We start from the raw sequence: 18,738 nt of genomic DNA on the forward strand, positions 1-18,738 counted from the left end.
TTTCATAGCAGTAGGTTTGTTATTTTTAAATGTCGGTGCAAGCTATTTTTAGAACGGCGGAGCAGAGCCGCGAGCTGCTCAGAGCTACGCTATGGAGGCTAATGGGATTTCTTGGTTTGAACTCATGAAACTCATCAAATACACAATCCAACAACTCCAAAACGCTCTGGTGGACAAGTTGTGAGCTGCACATTCACCACACTATGAGATAATAACAGAACGTTACCAGACAGAGTTGTTTTCGAGGTAAATACAGAGACTGCTTGCTGAAAAACTGTCCCTGAAGGGAACGCACATCTGTGGTTTTGCATGAATTAAAACAACTCTGTCTCGTAACGTTCCGTTATTATCTCATAGCGTGGTGAATGTGCAGGTCACAACTTGTCCACAAGAGCGTTTTGGAGTTGTTGGATTGTGTATTTGATGAACAAATGAATGAACAAAATTAAAAATGAACAAAAGTACTCCGGTTACAATGATATACACAAAATGTAAGAAACATAAATCAACAGGCAGTTTTACTTGGGAATTTTTTTTTGAATTATCTGCTTATTGCTTCAGCTCTATGATGTACTACAATAAACTGACCACAAGTAGTATGGCTTCACTCTTTGTTGAATGGTAAATGGTAAATGGACTTGCACTTATATAGCGCTTTTCTAGTCTCTTGGACCACTCAAAGCGCTTTACACTGTTGGTCACATTCACCCTTTCACACACATTCACACAGCGCTTGGCAGCGCAGAAATCTAACCAATCACACACATTCGTACACCCAATGGACACATCGGGGGGCAAGTGTGGGTTCAGTGTCTTGCCCAAGGACACTTCGACATGTTGCCAGGAGGAGCCTGGAATCGAACCACCGACCTTCCGGTTAGTGGACGACCCGCTCTACCTCCTGAGCCACAGCCGCCCACGAACTGTGGGTTTGACACAACAGGCAAAAAATACAAGAAGCACCAAACAAAAGTGACCATTACTGTGACTTTCACAAAGAAAGGATTAATTGCTGTATTTCATTAAAGCAGAAGTAAGCGGAATGTTTGTGTTAATATAAGTCTTAAATAGTTGTATCTTCTGACAGCAATCACTTCTATAGAGTGTTTGGTCTGAAACACGGGTCTGTCAGTCACTCTGCTCTGCTGTAAGCCGAGGAGAAAACTTTCCTTGTATCCTACAACCTTTATCCAATGAGGAGAGAGAACGGCATAAAGGGGCGGTCCTCTCTGTGTGTGCAGCCAAGGGATGCGCGTGAATGTGGTGACGTAGGGACGAGGGCGGGGACTGCTAACTCCATCTGCTGACAGGAAGTTAGCCAAAACCACCGGATCACTTACTTCTGCTTTAACATTAACGAGGGGTAACTCATAGACCAATAACTTCAAGCACACAAAGCTGCTACCATGAGCTGCCTGTCTATTTCAGTTTGCAGATGGTTTCACTGCATCTCATTCTGAATAGAATTTGTCATCAAAGTCGCTCCGATTCACTCTCCAACATCCTGCAGAGCAAACTAACAAACATCCCATTGACTTTTTTAAAAAGGGGCCTTTCAGCAGGGAGGCGCATATTTTTTTACAAGCACGGAGGTCTTTAGCAGAACAGTTTTCTTTTTCACACCTCGTACTAAAACAACAGACCCGGGCAGCTTAAGTAAACTCATGCAAACACGCAAACAGACACACACACACACACACACACACACACACACACACACACAGAGCAAAAAGGACAAACCCACAAAAAAGGAGGCATGATGTATTCTACAGCCGCAGCTCACGGTTTGGTCCAAATCCACAACCTTGGAATCTAGAGTATCCTAATCTCAATATCGGCCTTATTAACTAACACAGCAACTTGCCAAGGGCTTTGGAAAAACAGGTTGTTTGCCAAACCAGCACCTATGAAAATATTGCAAATTCCTTCAGCTAATGAAATTCCTATAAATATGCATGGAGATAAGCAGGAGTAAGACGTTACACAAGAAGCCTAAATGCTGCTAAGGAGGCAGTAAATAATTAAAGTGTTTAAATCTAATTTATCTTAACTGATAAATCTAAATTAATGCAGGCTGAAGTTTGTTTTAGCAGCCTGGTGTGTCTGAGTGTGCATGCGTGTGTGTGTGTGTGTGTGTCGAATTGGAGAGGAAATAGGAAATGGTAAGCAGGGCGGTCCCTCTCTCACAGGCGCAGGATAAACAGCTGCCATGTAAATTCGGATTAAATGACGTCCCAAACAGAGCAGAACAGGTACAGAAAACACCTCCAAGGAGAGTCGGGAACACAGAACGTGACAACCTGCTATTTACACCACCACACTAACCACACGGCGGCTGAAAGGAGCCGTTTGATCGACTCAATTTTCATATCTACCCAGTCCCATTTTCCTCTTCTGAGGGAAACAGACAGTGAGCTGTAAACCGACAACTTTTGTGCCATTTTCCCCCCGAATACAAGCGTTTCTCTTCCATTTTCCAAGTGCTTTGGAGAGTTTGAGCACAGAGAGAGACTATAAAACTGTCTAGACGAGCAGTAAAAGGGCGTGCACAACTGTGCGCCCAACTGATGTGACCATTATACATTTGTCTCTCTCTGTTTATGGCAACACAAAGAAATGTTTTTTTTCTCCCCCTCTATTTCTCAGGTATTAAAATTAGATACTTATATTTTCCAATTCAATTCAACCAGACCAGGCCCTACTGTAACATCGATAGGCATCATTTTGTTGCGGGGCTCCGTCTGGGCAAGAAAAATCAAATCAACAGACATAAAAGGCAGGAGGTCATAAATCTATCTTTTCTCCTGTCGCGAAGCAATCTTTTCTTGTCATCTTTTGTTATGGAAGCAAACAAACTGGCCTGCTTTCGTCCCCGCCTGTCATGCAAGATTGGATTTTGATGACACCGATACTCAAGTTGTGTACTCTCCACTCTCCGTCCCTCCCTCTTCCCTAACTCTTTCTTTTCTCTTGATCTCAAAAAAAAAAAAAAAAAAAAAGCGGAGAAGGAGCTGGAGGGACTGTACTCCTGCTCACAGACAGGTGAAAAGGCCTCGGGGTTTCTGCCCGTAGCCCTTCACTGAGGTGCCACTGGTATAGCATGGGGTGAAAAAAGAAGGATTTTCACTCCACTGTGCGGTTCTGGCTGTCAACAGCTTTAGTGACAGATGATGTAAAGACTTGTCCATTCTCAGCTACATGAAAATATTTCCTATGGTTTCCACAGTTTTCGCTGACTCCCAGCTGCAGTGTAGATTTGGGGGATGTTGGCTTCCAGAGAGAAGATGTGTGGGACTGTTCTACCTCAGCCGTGGGTTTTTATTTCTGCATTCATCTGGGTTTAAACAAACACACGGGCAGACGAAGAAGAGGGGTATGTATTTTTCGCGATGGTGACTAATCCTATTGCCATTTCAGCGCTGTGTTTTGCTTCCATTATCCATTCTCAATAGCAGAACTGGCTGACTCACCCACAATCCCCGTCTGCATTCACTGTCAGGCCAGTGAACACACAATCATCTGGATCTAGATCAGTACATCTCGGAGGTACAGTGCATGGAAAAATATGTTGCGACTCGCCATCAGTCAGTCTTTATGGCAGTCCAGCTCCATCCCATCCCACAATAGTTTTTCCTGTCTCTCTCTTTACAAACACAAGGGCGAGCTCTGAGCCGTTTCCTATGGCAACCAATAGGATTGGCAAAGAACAACTGGGACCGCTTCAACAGTAGATGCAGATGCTTTATGTTGTTGTTTTTCACAATACTGTCATTGTTCACAAGCCACTGGCATTACATTTTTAATAAAGACAATTTGGACCATGACACAATCCGTGAACAGTGATCCAATCAGGCTGAAGGATCCTGACATTTTTCTTTCCTTCTTCAAAAAAACAAAAATACAACATCAGCTGTATGGAATGGATTAAACTGTGTGTTTGCCTGCATGTAATCTGTCTTCCAACCCTACCGCTTGTTCCCAAGCACAGTGGTCTTTCATGACATCTGAATCGTCAACTGGATAAAACAATCCATGGACAAAAGGTATGACACTGTTCCAGGTGAGTCGTTGAATGTATATAAAGTGTATATTTGGTGAAAATAGGCAGGAACGACAAACCAAAGAGCAACACATCATGCAAAACAGCATCCTCGCTGCAACTTGATGATCATATACACCAGAGCATCCACAGACTTCACCAGCATCCTCCACAGAGCGGACAAAGCAAGTTTTCTCCACTGAACACAGGGCAAACTAGGGCAACTCTGTCCTGTCACTCAGTGAAAGTTACTGTAGCTTCACGTTGCCAAACACATCAAGTGAAAAAGGGAACAATTCTAGCCTGACAAGCCAGACTATATCATTAACATGTCTAGTCTGGCAACGACCGGTAGACCTCGACCTCGGCTCAATCCAGGGGGCGGGATGAAGGCTGTCTTTCAAACTGCCTCTGCACGCAATAGGGTAGCGCTACGACCAATCAGAGCAAAGAGCAGGATGACGTTAGCCTGACAAGCCAATTAAAATGTATGTCGTCATGGCGTTAAGCCCGCCCAACGACTCTCTAAACAGATAGAGCGCTGTAAACGGTGTTCGAGACTCAAAAAGTTCCTATGGCTCGTTTCTAGACCCACCTACGGAGCACACTAAATATCACTAAACCATGTGATATCTTCTACTACTTCACACACGAGGCTACTGAAGTTCTACGACTTCATTTGTGGCCTCAGCCTTTTTTGCGTTACATCACAAATGTAAATCCCATTTTATAAATTCCCTCAGTTAGTTTCATTCTCAAAATTTAGGCCAAATTGAATTCATTAGTTCAAGCTGAAATCTGTCAGCCATAGTTGTGATTTCAGTCGTCTCATTCGCCTGATTTATCCACCAATGTCTGAAATCAAGGAATCACACAAATTATTAAGTTCTTATTTGATCGTTATTGAAAAATTTTAAAGAAATTGATTCTTTGAGAATTGGTAGGACTGCAAATGCCCATTGCTCGCTCGCACAGAGAGCTTCAGAGAAATAATATCAGACACAAAACGGGCTTTAGGGTCAATTAGATTTGCTTTCCATCCACTGAAATGTTTACTCGCCATCCAAGCTCTATTGTCAATGCAGACCAAAACCCCCATCGCTTTCTCTACAAAGTGGATTTCCACTTCACTGTAAAACTTTGATGAACTGCAACCCTGCTCTTTCAAGTATTGGAAAATCCATTTGGAAAAGCCAAAGCAAAAAAACACACAGTGAGAAAACTATTAAAGACGCATTAGAGAGGAGTTTTTAGATGAGGGGGGGGGGGGGCTGAAAATAGAAGCTGTGTCGCTGCCCAACACCGGCGGAGGAGAGTCAACAGTTTTCCACATTAATCAAAAGTGAGTCTGTTGCACTCACAGCATGTTGCAGGCAATTAGAGAGATACTTCATGTGACCATTACCACGATTAAACCCAGCCACCCTCACCAGCAACCCAAACACAACACGCACTCTCTGGCCGGAGGGTTAACAACACAAACTTTTAGGATACCTTGTGAGCTTACCAAAACAAGAGCTTTTATTACATCTGGCAGAGACTTTTGGAGGTTTAACAAATTATTTCCTGCAGCAAAGACGCGGGGCCAGTTAGAAACCATGTCCATATAGTTTAGCCTATCAATTACAGTTTGACACGGATGAGGGTGAAAGCAATTACTAGAAAATTGCCAGCTGCGTTAAGAAAACACATTATGCAAAAGCTCAGGCAGTGATTAACATTTGATCTGAGCAGTTAACACCAGGGGTGAGAATATTCTGTTCTTCAACAGAGCTGCAATAACCTATCAATCCCCAGAATACTGTTTGACACTGATATTTTGTGTAATTTTTAAGAGGAAAAACATTAAAAGGGATAGTTCACCCTAAATTGAAATTTCACTCATTATCTACTCACCCTCATGTCGACTAAGGGCTGGGAGAAGTTTCAGAGTTATCCGTGGCTTCTCTGAGTTACAGGGGGTCTCAGCGTAGCAGTGCATGTCCATATAACGGTTGCAAATGGATACCAACTGTCTTCGTAACAAAAACACACACCAAAAAACATCCAAATACCTCCATGCTGCTCGTATGTAATGTCCGTCTTGTATTGAAGCCCCGAAATGTGAAATTGTCCCGAAAAAAATTGAATAAGTCTATATTTCAAGCTTGTTTTGTAGCGGAAGCTTCTCTTCCCGGTTCGTCAAATTTGGACGAACCAGGGTCTGTCCAAGAGGAGCTTCGAGAAGCTTCCGCTATTAAAAAAAGCTTGAAATAAAGACTTATTAAATTTTTTTTCGGGACAATTTCGCATTTCGGGGCTTTAATACAAGACGGACATTACATACGAGCAGCATGGAGGTATTTGGATGTTTTTTGGTGTGTCTTTTTGTTACGAAGACAGTTGGTATCCATTTGCAACCGTTATATGGACATGCACTGCTACGCCGAGACCCCCTGTAACTCAGAGAAGCCACGGATAACTCTGAAACTTCTCCCAGCCCTTAGTCCACATGAGGGTGAGTAGATAATGAGTGAAATTTTAATTTTGGGTGAACTATCCCTTTAAATGCCCTCGTTCCAGCAGATCACATGCAACTTCAATAAAATTCAATACAAAATGACAATTACATAATGACAGGATTGTGGAAACTGATCAACACATTTTTTTTTTTTTACCGTAATCTTAATATCCAGTTAATCAATGGAGAAAATAACTGTCAGATTGATGACAGTAGTAACTTGTTGAAGCACCACTCTACCATGTGTTAACAGATACGTGCAATGTGCCCATTTCCACTCACTCGCTTTTTGTTTCTGTATTTCATAAGCTGTACTTCATACACAGCACTCAAACCGTCACTGAAAGTGCCATTAAATCACTCGCCTTGCACTCAACAACTTGTTGGAGCTGGAATATCCTTGGCTTTCTTCCCTCTCTGTCATGATGAAGTAATTCTACGTGACATGCAACAAGTTGTTCTGGCTGCAAAACTTTCCAAAACGGTGACCCACGCAGACACTGACACTAGATCAGCTGGTACACAGAGAAAAGATCAAAGGCCATCCCTTTAAGCATCTCTCCACAGAGCTCAGAGAGAGTGACAACTATATGATGCTCCACCTCATTTCTTTGTCAACAAACACACACTTTGACCCAAAGACACAAAAACCTCACAATATAACAAACAGGATGTGAGGAGAGATTAACTCGTATAAGCAGTCTGGTCTTCAGTTCAGAGATGGAAACCACTCCGTAGCATTCTCTGTGATCCCTCGGGTCAACATTTACTCAGTGAAATGTGTGTCAGTGAGGTTAAAGCCATGAGCCGAAGCAGCAGGTGAAACAAGTAAAAGGAAAAACCTCAATCCTGGCTCTGCAGTGCTTTTAAGACACTCACCCTAAATCCTAATATCAACAACACAGAAGTGTGTCAGTGAGGGCGCACGCACACATCAAAAAGCATAAGCGCTGCTGCCTTTGGAGAGTTTTCAGAGGAAAAAGTCAAACTTGTGTTCTCGGATATTTCTGAATGAGACATAAATGTCAGTGTTTCAGCAGCGGGGGCTACAGACCGGAGAGGTACCAGTCTGTTTCTCTTACCTCAGGTGCTGTGACTTGTTGCTGTGATTCTCCATCTACACATGGTGTTGCTCCCTGTGATGTGTGGCTCTGCAGGTCAGCAGTTGTTTTCAGATCACCCTAAAAAAAAATCAGCAGAGAATGAATAAGAGAGTCAGGTTTCTCAGTCTGTCATGGTTTGCTTTGATGGACAATACAAAGTTAAGGGGAGACACTACAGGTGCATAGGGTAAACATTTTAAATAACAGATATCAGCATGAAACTTCCCAAGTTTATCACTTACATTAAGACAAATATTTTTTGTATAACAAGTTTTGTCAAATGTTATGTTTAAATATGTAAATGAGGCAATATCTGATGAAATATGCGCTAATTTGCATACATTTCCAGAACCGAAATCTGAAAAATGGATAAAGCCCCTTTCAAAATTCTTGTTTTATTTTGTTGACATATTAGAGTCAGAAGTTTTTACAGAGGGGATTTTGGATATCTCTTTTTATCACTCTGTAAATGAGAAAATACTGTCACCAGCCCTAAAAAAAATCCAATTTTGCCATGTTTTTAGAAATAAAATGTTGTAAAAATCAGGCTTTGAATGATATATCAACAATCCCCTCTGTAAAAACCTTCAGAATATAGACAGGAATAAAACAGGAAGGTTTGGTGTCTGCTGAAGTGGAGATTTCAGGCCCAGAGTATGAGGAAAAACTCATTTTGAGAAAACGGCCTCCATTGTAAATCATACTTTTACGATTGGTTGTGGATACAGAGGAGATGACAATTTTTGAAGAGAGAGAGCTTTACAATGACACCTGACATGACATGGGTCAGACAACAAGCACAGCACAGCATGTCACAGTAGCATGTTAACTTTTGGCGAATTTAGGAGAAATCTACCAACAAAAGAGACAAAATGATGTAAAATAACCACCTTACTGTGGATGTTCTACCATTTCGTTTGACTTTTCTGAAAGAATAGGCTAGGAAGAAAAATAACCAGAAATTTCAAACAGTGTTTATGCCTGTAGTGTCTCTCTGCTGATCTCTCACCTTGCAGTACCCAATGACCTGCTCTGCAATGCTGCTGATGTGCAGCATGTACTGGTGCAGTCTCCTCTGGTACTGGAGAGCAGCGAGCTGAGCCTCGCTCTGCAGAGTGGACACCTGGGCCAGCAGGACCTGCTCCCTCCGGTTCCACCTCAGTCTCGCCATCCGGGCTTCATGCTCCAAAGTTGCGCGTCTCTCCTCCAGCTCGTCGGTGACGGTGCGGAGCGCGTCCACGCAGCAGTGCTCCCCTTTGTCTCCGTCCTCACCAGCGGACAACAGCAGCCCGCATCCTCTCTGACAAACACCCGCGACACGATGACCCGTACCCGGCTTCGTGTGCGACGACGACGCCATCATCCCTTGACCAGAGTTGAAAACTTGGCAGATTGGTTTCTCCTCCTCGCAAGAAGTTGAGCAATCAGCGCACATAGTTTTTTACGCAGAGAACTTTTTTCTACGCAGCAGCAGCAGCAGCAGCAGCAGCAGCAGCACAATGAGTTGGGACAAAGTTGTTGCACAAGTCTGGACACATGAGAGCGTGAGCGCAGAGAAAGTTGGAGCGGTGTGCGCAGCTCCCGCTGAGGCTGAGAGGTGTGTGTGTGTGTGTGTGTGTGTGTGTGTGTGTGTGTGTGTGTGTGTGTGTGTGTGTGTGTGTGTACTGAACTTCAGCCTGCTGACTCACCTCTGCAGGGTCACCGTGCCCTGGAGCTCTTTCTTCTGCTCACACACAACATCATTTTGAATTTCGAGTCCAATCAACTTCACACGTGTCGCCATACAACATGATTGACCCCCCGCCCCCCATGTTTTACTTAAAGGGACATTGTGTAACTTCTCCTGTTATCTATTCACGAAAATCGATTATTTCGTTCAAAAGTCTGTTTTTCATTAATCAGTAATCACCCCCATCAACAAACTGAAGTGTTCCGGTAAGCTCTGAATTTGCCGTTCATATGGAGCCGGTAAGCTCGGTGCTGGCTGCCATGTCCTGTCGCCATGTTTTTACGTTCAGGTGGAGGTGGTGTCTGTGAAAAGTCACCGTGGTAACGCAGTGAGGAGGAATCGAGCGTTACACTGATGCTGCATTCACCTGCAGTCGGGCAGACGGCAGTCGGTAACAAACCAGATGTCATTTTAGTCACAGAAGTCGAGAGAAAGCCGGTAAAAGTGGGTCAGGTAAACAATACCACATCGCCATGACAACATATTGTCACGTGTATTGTTTTGCCTCGTGCTGACGGACCACTTGTTTACATAGAGGCTTGTTTATGCTGTTTGGTGCAGTCGTCCGTCTGCCGTCTGCCCAATTTCACGTGAATGCAGCATGAAAAATAAGATTGAGTTGCTTGGGATATACAACCGCAACGCTAGATGGGAGTAATTCTTACACAATGTACCTGTATAATGTAATTCTAGGGGTAGGATTAGAAGTTTATACTTCTTCCTACGCCTTTTCGTTCATGTAAACTGCATTGCTTATGAGATGTTACTTTTTTGTGTATACATTTTTGTTGTTCACTTATTTCCTTATTATTATTTTATCTTCTTTTTTTTTTACACGTTGTCGTTTACATGATCGAAATAAGGATATCAATCAATCAATCAATCAATCAATCAATCAATCAATCAATCAATCAATCAATCAATCAATCTTTAAGCTGAGCTTTTTTTCCCCCACAAACTTTATTGTAAATTTCAAATGCTTAGGCTACATAGGCTGTCAGTAACATGTATTACATTCTTTCTCTCTTTTTTCCACAACGCAAGAATTTTCATAAATAGAATCTACAAGGCTTTATAAAACATAAAATCAATACATATATAAATAAACAAATACTTAAGTTGAGCAGTGATAGATACTGTGTGATTGCCATGTGGTGTAAATCCTCTCCAGCAGAGGTCGCTCACTCCCTCACACACAGATGGCTCACTTGGCAGCAGATCCAATTAAAAAACCTTCAATGGTCCACATCAGGACTGGCATTATCACTGGGTTTTATTGCACCTCCTCTTAACCCTATTAAAATAATTGCGTCTGCGTTTTGCACAGCGATGATTTGTCAGCGAAACTCGTCTCAAAGGGTCGCTGCTCTTTCAGAGGCTAAACCCCGGCTGTAACACAATATGTGCATGGAGACCTTCACTTAAAAAGCCTTCCTGCGTGAGTCCGGGGCAGTCTTACCGGCTGACACAGCATGACATACTGCAGGCATCTCTGAGAGGGGCGTCACGTTTCAGGTCTCTCAGCAAAGCAGTCTGGTTCTACTCCACTGTGCACCACTTTCAAGTATGTTTTGTGTTGTCTGAGCTGTCGAAGAACAGGTGTAGATTTACAAAGACAATACCACAATCTGTCTGGGGACTGCACACCTGTCTGCACAAACCACGTGCACTTGGGGGTCAGAAGAATGTGTTTCTTTCCCCTGTCAATCACTGGAAATGAAATAGTTGCTCTAATATTGCTGTATGATGTGGTATTGAATTGGTTTAAATCAAACGTTTTAGAGCTGGATAGTCACACTGCAAAAACTCAAATATCTTACCAAGAATATTTGTCTTATTTCTAGTCAAAATGTCATTTCTAGTCAAAACAAATCTCATTATACTTACAATAAGACTCATCAAATAAAAAGTAGCTTGTTTTTAGACACTTTTTTTTGCTTCTTTCAAGCATATTTTCACTTGAAATAAGTAGAACAATCTGATAGTGGAGCAAGTTTTTCTTTCTTATTACCAGAACAAAAAACTTGCTTTCACTGGCAGATTTTTTTTTTTACTTATTTCAAGTGAAAATATGTTTGAAACAAGTGAAAATGATCTAAAAACTAGTAAATTTTTAGGTGATGAGTCTTATTTTAAGTGGAAAGAGATTTGTTTTGACTAGAAATGAGACATTTTGACAAGAAATAAGTTTTTGCAGTGCAGGAGGATGTGATCTAGGAGGAAGCAGACTGACTCCAGCTAACAATGGGCCATCAGTGTTTTTTGGAGAAAGTGTTCGTCAGCCACCTGCATGGGACCAGACCTACAGTATCGCCACAGGCCATATGCTCAGACTGATAAGCCACTGAATCGGGAGCGAAATCATACTATCAGAGGACAAAAAAAAACAGTTATCTCCGTCTTTTGTTCTCCCTGTGAGCTGATTTCAGCGAATAACCGTAAAGACCCCTGCAAGAAACGGTAGAGGTGACGTAAAGCTCAATAACAATCTCAGATCTGATTCATTTGGTCCGACCTAATCCACAAAGAGGAGTGATATCAATCTACTTTTCATCAGCTGGATACCTGATAGGAGGAGACAAAACTCCAACAGCTGTTTCTGCCTGGAAAACCAGACAGTGACCGAGTCCATGGCCTTATCTGTAATGGAGAACAGATTGAAACAGTATCTCTGATATATTAGGTACTATAGTTTCAGTAAAGAATAGCTTTCTCTAAGAAGTCAAGAGGGGGGGGGGGAAATCCAGGCGAGTTGATAATAAAAGGAAGTCATAAATCATCAATGATGCTCCAGTTTCTCTTGTTTGAAATGTGAGAGCTGAAACACTATTATGAATATTTCACATATAACCGGTTTGAAGTTCCACTTAAATCCCAAGGCAGCAATGACGAAGGACACAAGTGGTTTTTTACTCAAATCCACCTCAGGACTGTCAGCACTTTATCACAGCTGTGGAGAGCACCTGAGGCCTCCAGCTGTCCAACCCCAGTGGAGGATCTGTCTTCATTTGATAACCCTGCTTTAAACGCTGACACATTTGCTTAGTGCGAGTTTTTAAAGTGAAACTAACTGGACAGCCAGAAGAGAAAATATTCTGTTGTGGTCTCAGCTTTCATCTTGAAGTAACATCAGCTTCAGACTGGGCTCGTGTAATCCCTTCTGGACTCCATTCATTCATGATTCAGTCACTGGTGAACTCGGACTGACTCACTGTGGGCTCAAACTTTAAACAGGGATCTCTGTGGATCCTTGGTTTCTGCTTAAATAGGACATTCATGAATAATGATCATCATCATGTGATATCACAAGCTCTAAAACAGCTACTACACGGACTCTGTGGTGAGATTAGTTTCTCGTCTGCTGTTTCCAAGGTCAAGAGGTGACCTCAGCTTTGAAATCCAACATGAAACAGAAGCTGTTAGAGCACTAGAAGAAAAACAGATTTTGAGATCTACGGTTCTATGACTCTTCCTGTTGATGAAGATTATGTGATATGACCAAAAGCTCCAGAACAGCTACTCAGTGGAACTTATGGTGAGGTTGTTTTTCCCTTGTGTGCGAGGGCCCAGATGTTAAAGTTTCATTTCTTGAACATTAACAACAGACATACTGTAAAGATGACTGTAAATCTATGGGCAGCATACCATACAGTGTGCTTATGTTAGCCACTAATACTCAAACATGTTTGAAAACCCCAAGTTGAATTTTTACTCCTAAACAAACTGAAGGTTTTTAAATGAAAATAATAATAATAATAATAATAATAATAATAATAATAATAATAATAATAATAATAATAATAATAATAATAATAATAATAATAATAATAATTTTTAACTGCCAGAGGTGAAATGTAATTATGGACATTTACTTCTAGGTACCTGCACTTCAGTATTTCCATAATACTTTGTACTTTTATTCTACAACATTTCAGCGGAAGACTTTTACTTTATTTAATATAGTTTAATATTACTGTATGCAGTATATTTGGGTCTTATAAAATACAGTACAGGTGGTTAAACTTTCAAACAAAGTTTCTCTACCTAGAGCAGTTTAATGAATTATTCAGGTGTTTATTGAATCATTTTTAAAAACAGATTAGTCTGTCTGGTCTGACAATTTGGGGGTTGTCAAGTTGTAAAAACTACATTTGAAATCCCAAACTAAACTACTGTCATGGCCCTGAGCCTGCTGCCATTTAGTGGCTCGGTTTTCTGTTGTTTTGGACTCTTGTTTTCTTTAGTTCCTGTTTTATTTTGTAGTTCTGTTCTTGTGCATTTGGTTCAGTGTTACTTCCTGTGTTTTCCCTCCTCACTCTCCTTGCACACCTGTCCTGTGTTTCACCTCGTCAGCCCTGCCCTGCTCCTCGTGTGTCTCCACCAATCAGCTTTCTTTGCCCTCCTGTCTCCTCACCTGTTGCTTGTTGCTTTGATTAGTTCTGTTGTATTTGTCTTTAGGTTCCTTGTCCGATTATTGTGTTTGTCATGGTGTTTCGTTCTCCTGCCTGTCGTGAGAAATTAAAGACTTAAGTTTGCAAGTGTCTGCCTGTGTAGCTCCTGCATTTGGGTCCACCTGCTTCCCACCCTGACAAATACATTTCATTGTTAGCTGTGTGCAATAACCTTGTTCTTGTAAAGAACTCATGTTGTGATACTGACTTAAGTTAAGAATGTGAATACTTGTTCCACCTCTGAACTGTAAAGCTGACTCACCACCGCTCCCAGACTCTCACACTCCACACGCACTCGTTCTTCAGTAAACTCAAAATGTTGATCATTTCCCAAAGACTCACATCAGAAGAGTGACTGTGAAACAGACAAAAGAAAAAACAAGAGCAATTTAATAGTTAACTACACTTTTATTGTTCCTTGTCCAGCCAATGAGAGGTTCCAGTTTCAGCCCTCACATGTGCCGCTCACGTCCAGCGAAGCAGTGAACTGAGCCAGACATGTCGCCACTGCACTGCCACCAGTGATGCCACCAAATCCCAAACCACCGTGTGCACGAGACTGCAGGACCATTTCTGAACTCTAATGAGTGAGATTCCTTTAGTCAGTCTAAGAATTTCTCTCTAAAAACTCTTCCCAAGACTTTCTATGAGATGACTGGCTTAATGAAGCGAAACAGCTAATGCACATTATTAGGCTTAGGTCTATACTGTCTCTGACAAATAGGGATGTCACTCAGTAATGGAATGTATTTGATATGAAGCACAGAGGTTGAGGAGTTGCTATGATACTGATTTGTTGCAAAGTAATGTACACTTTGTCTCCAATGTCATGCATGTTAGAATGTATAGAGCCACTGCTTTCGGGCCAAAATGTCAGAGTTCAAGGCGTTCATGCATTTGGCAACTCTTCTTATGATTTGTCGCATGAAGGAAAACTGGCAAAAGCACTTTGTGGTGGATGTTGATATCGTGACAATGTAGAAGCATGGCCAGCGTCAGTCACTCAAGAAGTCAATCGGCGGAATTCAAAACGCAGCATTCGTTGTTGAGGGAAATAAACTTTTAAACTGTCCAACCAGAGGTGGGTCAAGACATACAAATATAATAATAATCATAAACAAAAAAATGGCAGCAGTTGATAATGTTTATATATCTCTGATCACATGTTAATAAAAAGGACAAAAATAATGCAGTGGAAACAACGTCTTGAGCTTTGGATGGGCTCTTATACCGCCAACATGGATGGCTTTGCTTATCTTCTGTTAATACAAGATCATGAAAAAAAATGAAATGTACTAGATTACTGTTATAGGAGCTAGCCAAGTTGTCGTATTAGAAAATATAAAGTAGCCACAGATGAATCAAACATTGCACAATTATTGGAGGGCATGAGCGTCGCTACCGTTCACTGTTACTGTTAATAATAGTGACTCTCACACAAAGCCATAAAAACGATGAAATGAAACATGTTTGCACAGAAAAAATAAAATAAAATGCCAACATTCTTTACAAAGCACCAGCTGGTACCACTGAGGTCCTAATGATACAGTCAAAACAAAAAGTACTCACTAACATGGAGCAGGTTTCTGCATCGGCTCCAGCAGTGGCCCAGATGTTGTAGCGAAGCCTGGATCACCGCACGGATGTACAAATACAAGCCATCGAAATAACCACTGTTGCATGTTTGCTGCGTTGCTATGTTTATAACTGCATGTTTGATATGTTCACTTCCTGCTCGGCTCGCCTGCTTTGCTTTACATTCAGCAGATACGGATCCACGAGCCTAAACTCCCAAATACCTGTCAAACCCACTTTTGTATCAATGTCAACATGCACACAATTTTAAAGTGGTACCCTATTATTAACAGAGCTCAGGTTATGACTTGGATTGCAGGTGAAACCAATCATTTTTTTCTTCATAACATCCATAGTATATTAGATAGGAAAACAATATTAGTTATTGGATATATTATTTCAGCATGACATAAATTGCTCTCTCCTCAATGATGCTTGTTATAAAATCAGTTATGTGAGAGGTTGAGGTTTGCTTTGACTGTATCTGTTTAACAGAGGATGTGCTTTATTTAGAAAACATAAGAAAATGCCACTGAACTGCAAGTAAAGAAAGACAATAAAGACATTTTTATAAACTCATACACTTATCCTTCACAGCTACTTGTTTACCTTAAACTATGGAATGCACTGTAGGTTAGATTTTTTTTTTTTCAAAATGTCACAGATCAAATGAAGCCTACATTTTAAAAACAGCAAGTAAACAGCCAACCTGTGCGACGCGTTAACGTTCACACTTTCAGTCATGATCCATTTTAAAACAAGTCACTGTAAAAGGTAAGTGCAGTCATTTATATAAGGCATATTTAAAAAGTTGACAGAACTCCTTTGACACTCCTCCAAAGAGGCTTTTTGTGGATAAATAAGGGATGTCTTTGTCCATTTCGATTATTTTTTTTCCATTCCTGTCTTTTTGCCACAGACATATTCCAGAGGGGAAGAGTTGGAATACGACGTCCCGGGTTACAGGGTGGAACCTAAAAGATTGTGGAAAGTCCCAAAGTCCTTATCAACCAGTCAGTCTTCTTACACGGGAAGACAAAGATGGCGCTACATTCAGAGGTTGAGGCAGAGGAGAGCCACCAGGAGCAGAGACAGGACACTGAGAGACTGGGTCATCACACCTCCACCTGAGAGACAAGCACACATGGAACCTTTTTATTCACAATTCACAAGCTGGACTGAACAGGCTGAGGAACTCTTTTGCCCCTTAGTCTGTCAAATTGTTAAATCAGAGTTTGGGCTCTAAGTCGACCCTAGGGTTCATGTACAGACTGAGCACTGGGTGTTGTACCAAAGACACATTGTAATGTTGGATGTTGTGAATGGAGTTAGGAGGTAGTTTGTGTTTTTCTTTAAATGTGATGTTTGAGGGTAACATTTATTATGTAAATGTATGCTTTTGGTATTTTGTTATTATTTGTGTGAAACTTCGACGTCATGGGACTCAAGACAAATTTCAGAGTGATCTGACAATAAAGTGTAATCTTATCTTATCTTAAAGCAGAAGTAAGCGATCCGGTCGTTTTGGCTAATGCTGCGTTCCAGGCAGGCTTTTGAAACCGTAAGTTACGGCTTCAAGTCACGACTTTGTAGCGTTCCAGGCAACCCGCAACTCGTGTTTTTCCGACCTGTTTTACCGGTGAAAGTCACTATAACGGCCACTCGTAACTTCCGACCCGTGAACTCGTACCAGATCGAACTGGTACGACTTCACAGGTCGGAAAAACACGAGTTACGGGTTCCCTTGAACGCACCATAACGTCTTGTCAGCCGATGGAGTTAGCAGCCCCCGCCCTCGTCATGGATCTATTGGTCCTCGTCCCTACGTCACCACATTCACGCGCATCCCTTGGCTGCACACATAGAGAGGACCGCCCCTTTATGCCGTTCTCTCTCCTCATTGGATAAAGGTTGTAGGATACAAGGAAAGTCTTCTCCTCGGCTTACAGCAGAGCAGAGTGACTGACAGACCCGTGTTTCAGACCAAACACTCTATATAAGTGATTGCTGTCGGAAGATAGAACTATTTAAGACTTATATTAACACAAACATTCTGCTTACTTCTGCTTTAACTCAAATTTGCAGCTAATTTAAAAAAAAAATGTCCCATGAGTTTCCAGCTCTCATCCATCAAACTAAAGACCATATTTGGTGTGTGAAGTTTGATATTACACCCCATCTGGGTAGAGATCACCTCAAATGCCCCTCCATTTGTCAATGCCCTGCATCCGAAATCCTCCACGGCTTAAATTCCCAGGTTCTGTGAAATCAAGCTGTCAGGTCTGGAGTGAACGATAAGGGATAAGGAAAACCACAGGAGGGGTTTCCTCTACTCATCAAGATCAATTACAGAGGCTTAAGGTCTCCTCTATCCAGTCAGCCGGCCTGTCAGTCCATCAGCCAGCCAGAGGATCCAGTCGCTGGGCTATCAAGGCTTTAGTCATGAACCGTTAAGTTTCCCATCTTTAGCCCTGCAATCTAAGGTATGAAACCTGAACTGACAGCTCTGCCTGGGCCCATGAGAACCCTCTAACTGTGACAAATGATAACCTACCGCCAACTTTGGGCCTGGAATAATCCCACTAGCAAATAGCAGACCAGTCACAGCGTGTCACCTCAGCACCATGGATTTAAAATGTGTGATTAGATAACTGAAGGCTTTCTTTATTCTTATTCCACCGATGTGAAACTAAACTTGGGTGAATGTGGTATAATATTCTTTCACAAGTGATTATTCTGAGTCATTAGATTTCATTTAGGTGCTCATCTAACAGTAAACACCAATGCATGGGAATGAAGGCTCATTCTTCTAAATTACAGCCGTTGTCACATTACATCACAAGGGAATGTGTTGTGTAGAAAATCGAAAATAAACACCCAACACCTGACTTTTACCTTATCTCCATAGATTAGATTTGTGTTGTCTTATATATATATATATATACACAGTGGGTACGGAAAGTATTCAGACCCCCTCAAATTTTTCACTCTTTGTTTCATTGCAGCCATTTGCTAAAATCAAAAAAGTTCATTTTATGTCTCATTAATGTACACTCAGCACCCCATCTTGACAGAAAAAAACAGAAATGTAGAAATTTTTGCAAATTTATTAAAAAAGAAAAACTGAAATATCACATGGTCATAAGTATTCAGACCCTTTGCTCAGTATTGAGTAGAAGCACCCTTTTGAGCTAGTACAGCCATGAGTCTTCTTGGGAATGATGCAAAGAGTGAAAAATTTAAAGGGGTCTGAATACTTTCCGTACCCACTGTATACAGTATACAGTATATATATATATATATATATATATATATATATATATATATATATATATATATAT

The 18,738-nt window shown here is 41.4% G+C and overlaps 2 protein-coding genes across 2 annotated transcripts in view; both read right to left on the reverse strand.

The window, feature by feature from the left end:
• Positions 1-7,585: 7,585 nt before the first annotated feature.
• On the reverse strand, positions 7,586-9,229 carry LOC310987268 (E3 ubiquitin-protein ligase PDZRN3-B-like; the record flags this gene model as incomplete). Its single annotated transcript, XM_083973456.1, has 2 exons — positions 8,652-9,229; positions 7,586-7,720 (listed from the first exon to the last, which is right to left on the reverse strand). The coding sequence occupies exons 1-2, from the start codon at positions 9,075-9,077 to the stop codon at positions 7,586-7,588; spliced, it is 561 nt and encodes a 186-aa protein (XP_083829582.1). The 5' UTR covers positions 9,078-9,229.
• Positions 9,230-14,248: 5,019 nt separating this feature from the next.
• The window catches only part of LOC310987269 (contactin-1a-like), a gene marked incomplete at its 5' end in the record, with an annotated part of 75,520 nt that continues 71,030 nt past the window's right edge, over positions 14,249-18,738 (reverse strand). The window contains 1 exon segment of the mRNA XM_083973457.1: positions 14,249-16,524. Within this exon segment, the coding sequence (XP_083829583.1) occupies positions 16,451-16,524 (74 nt within the window).

Source organism: Trachurus trachurus, assembly GCF_905171665.1.
Source record: "Trachurus trachurus genome assembly, chromosome: 6".
NCBI classification, from domain to species: Eukaryota; Metazoa; Chordata; class Actinopteri; order Carangiformes; family Carangidae; genus Trachurus; species Trachurus trachurus.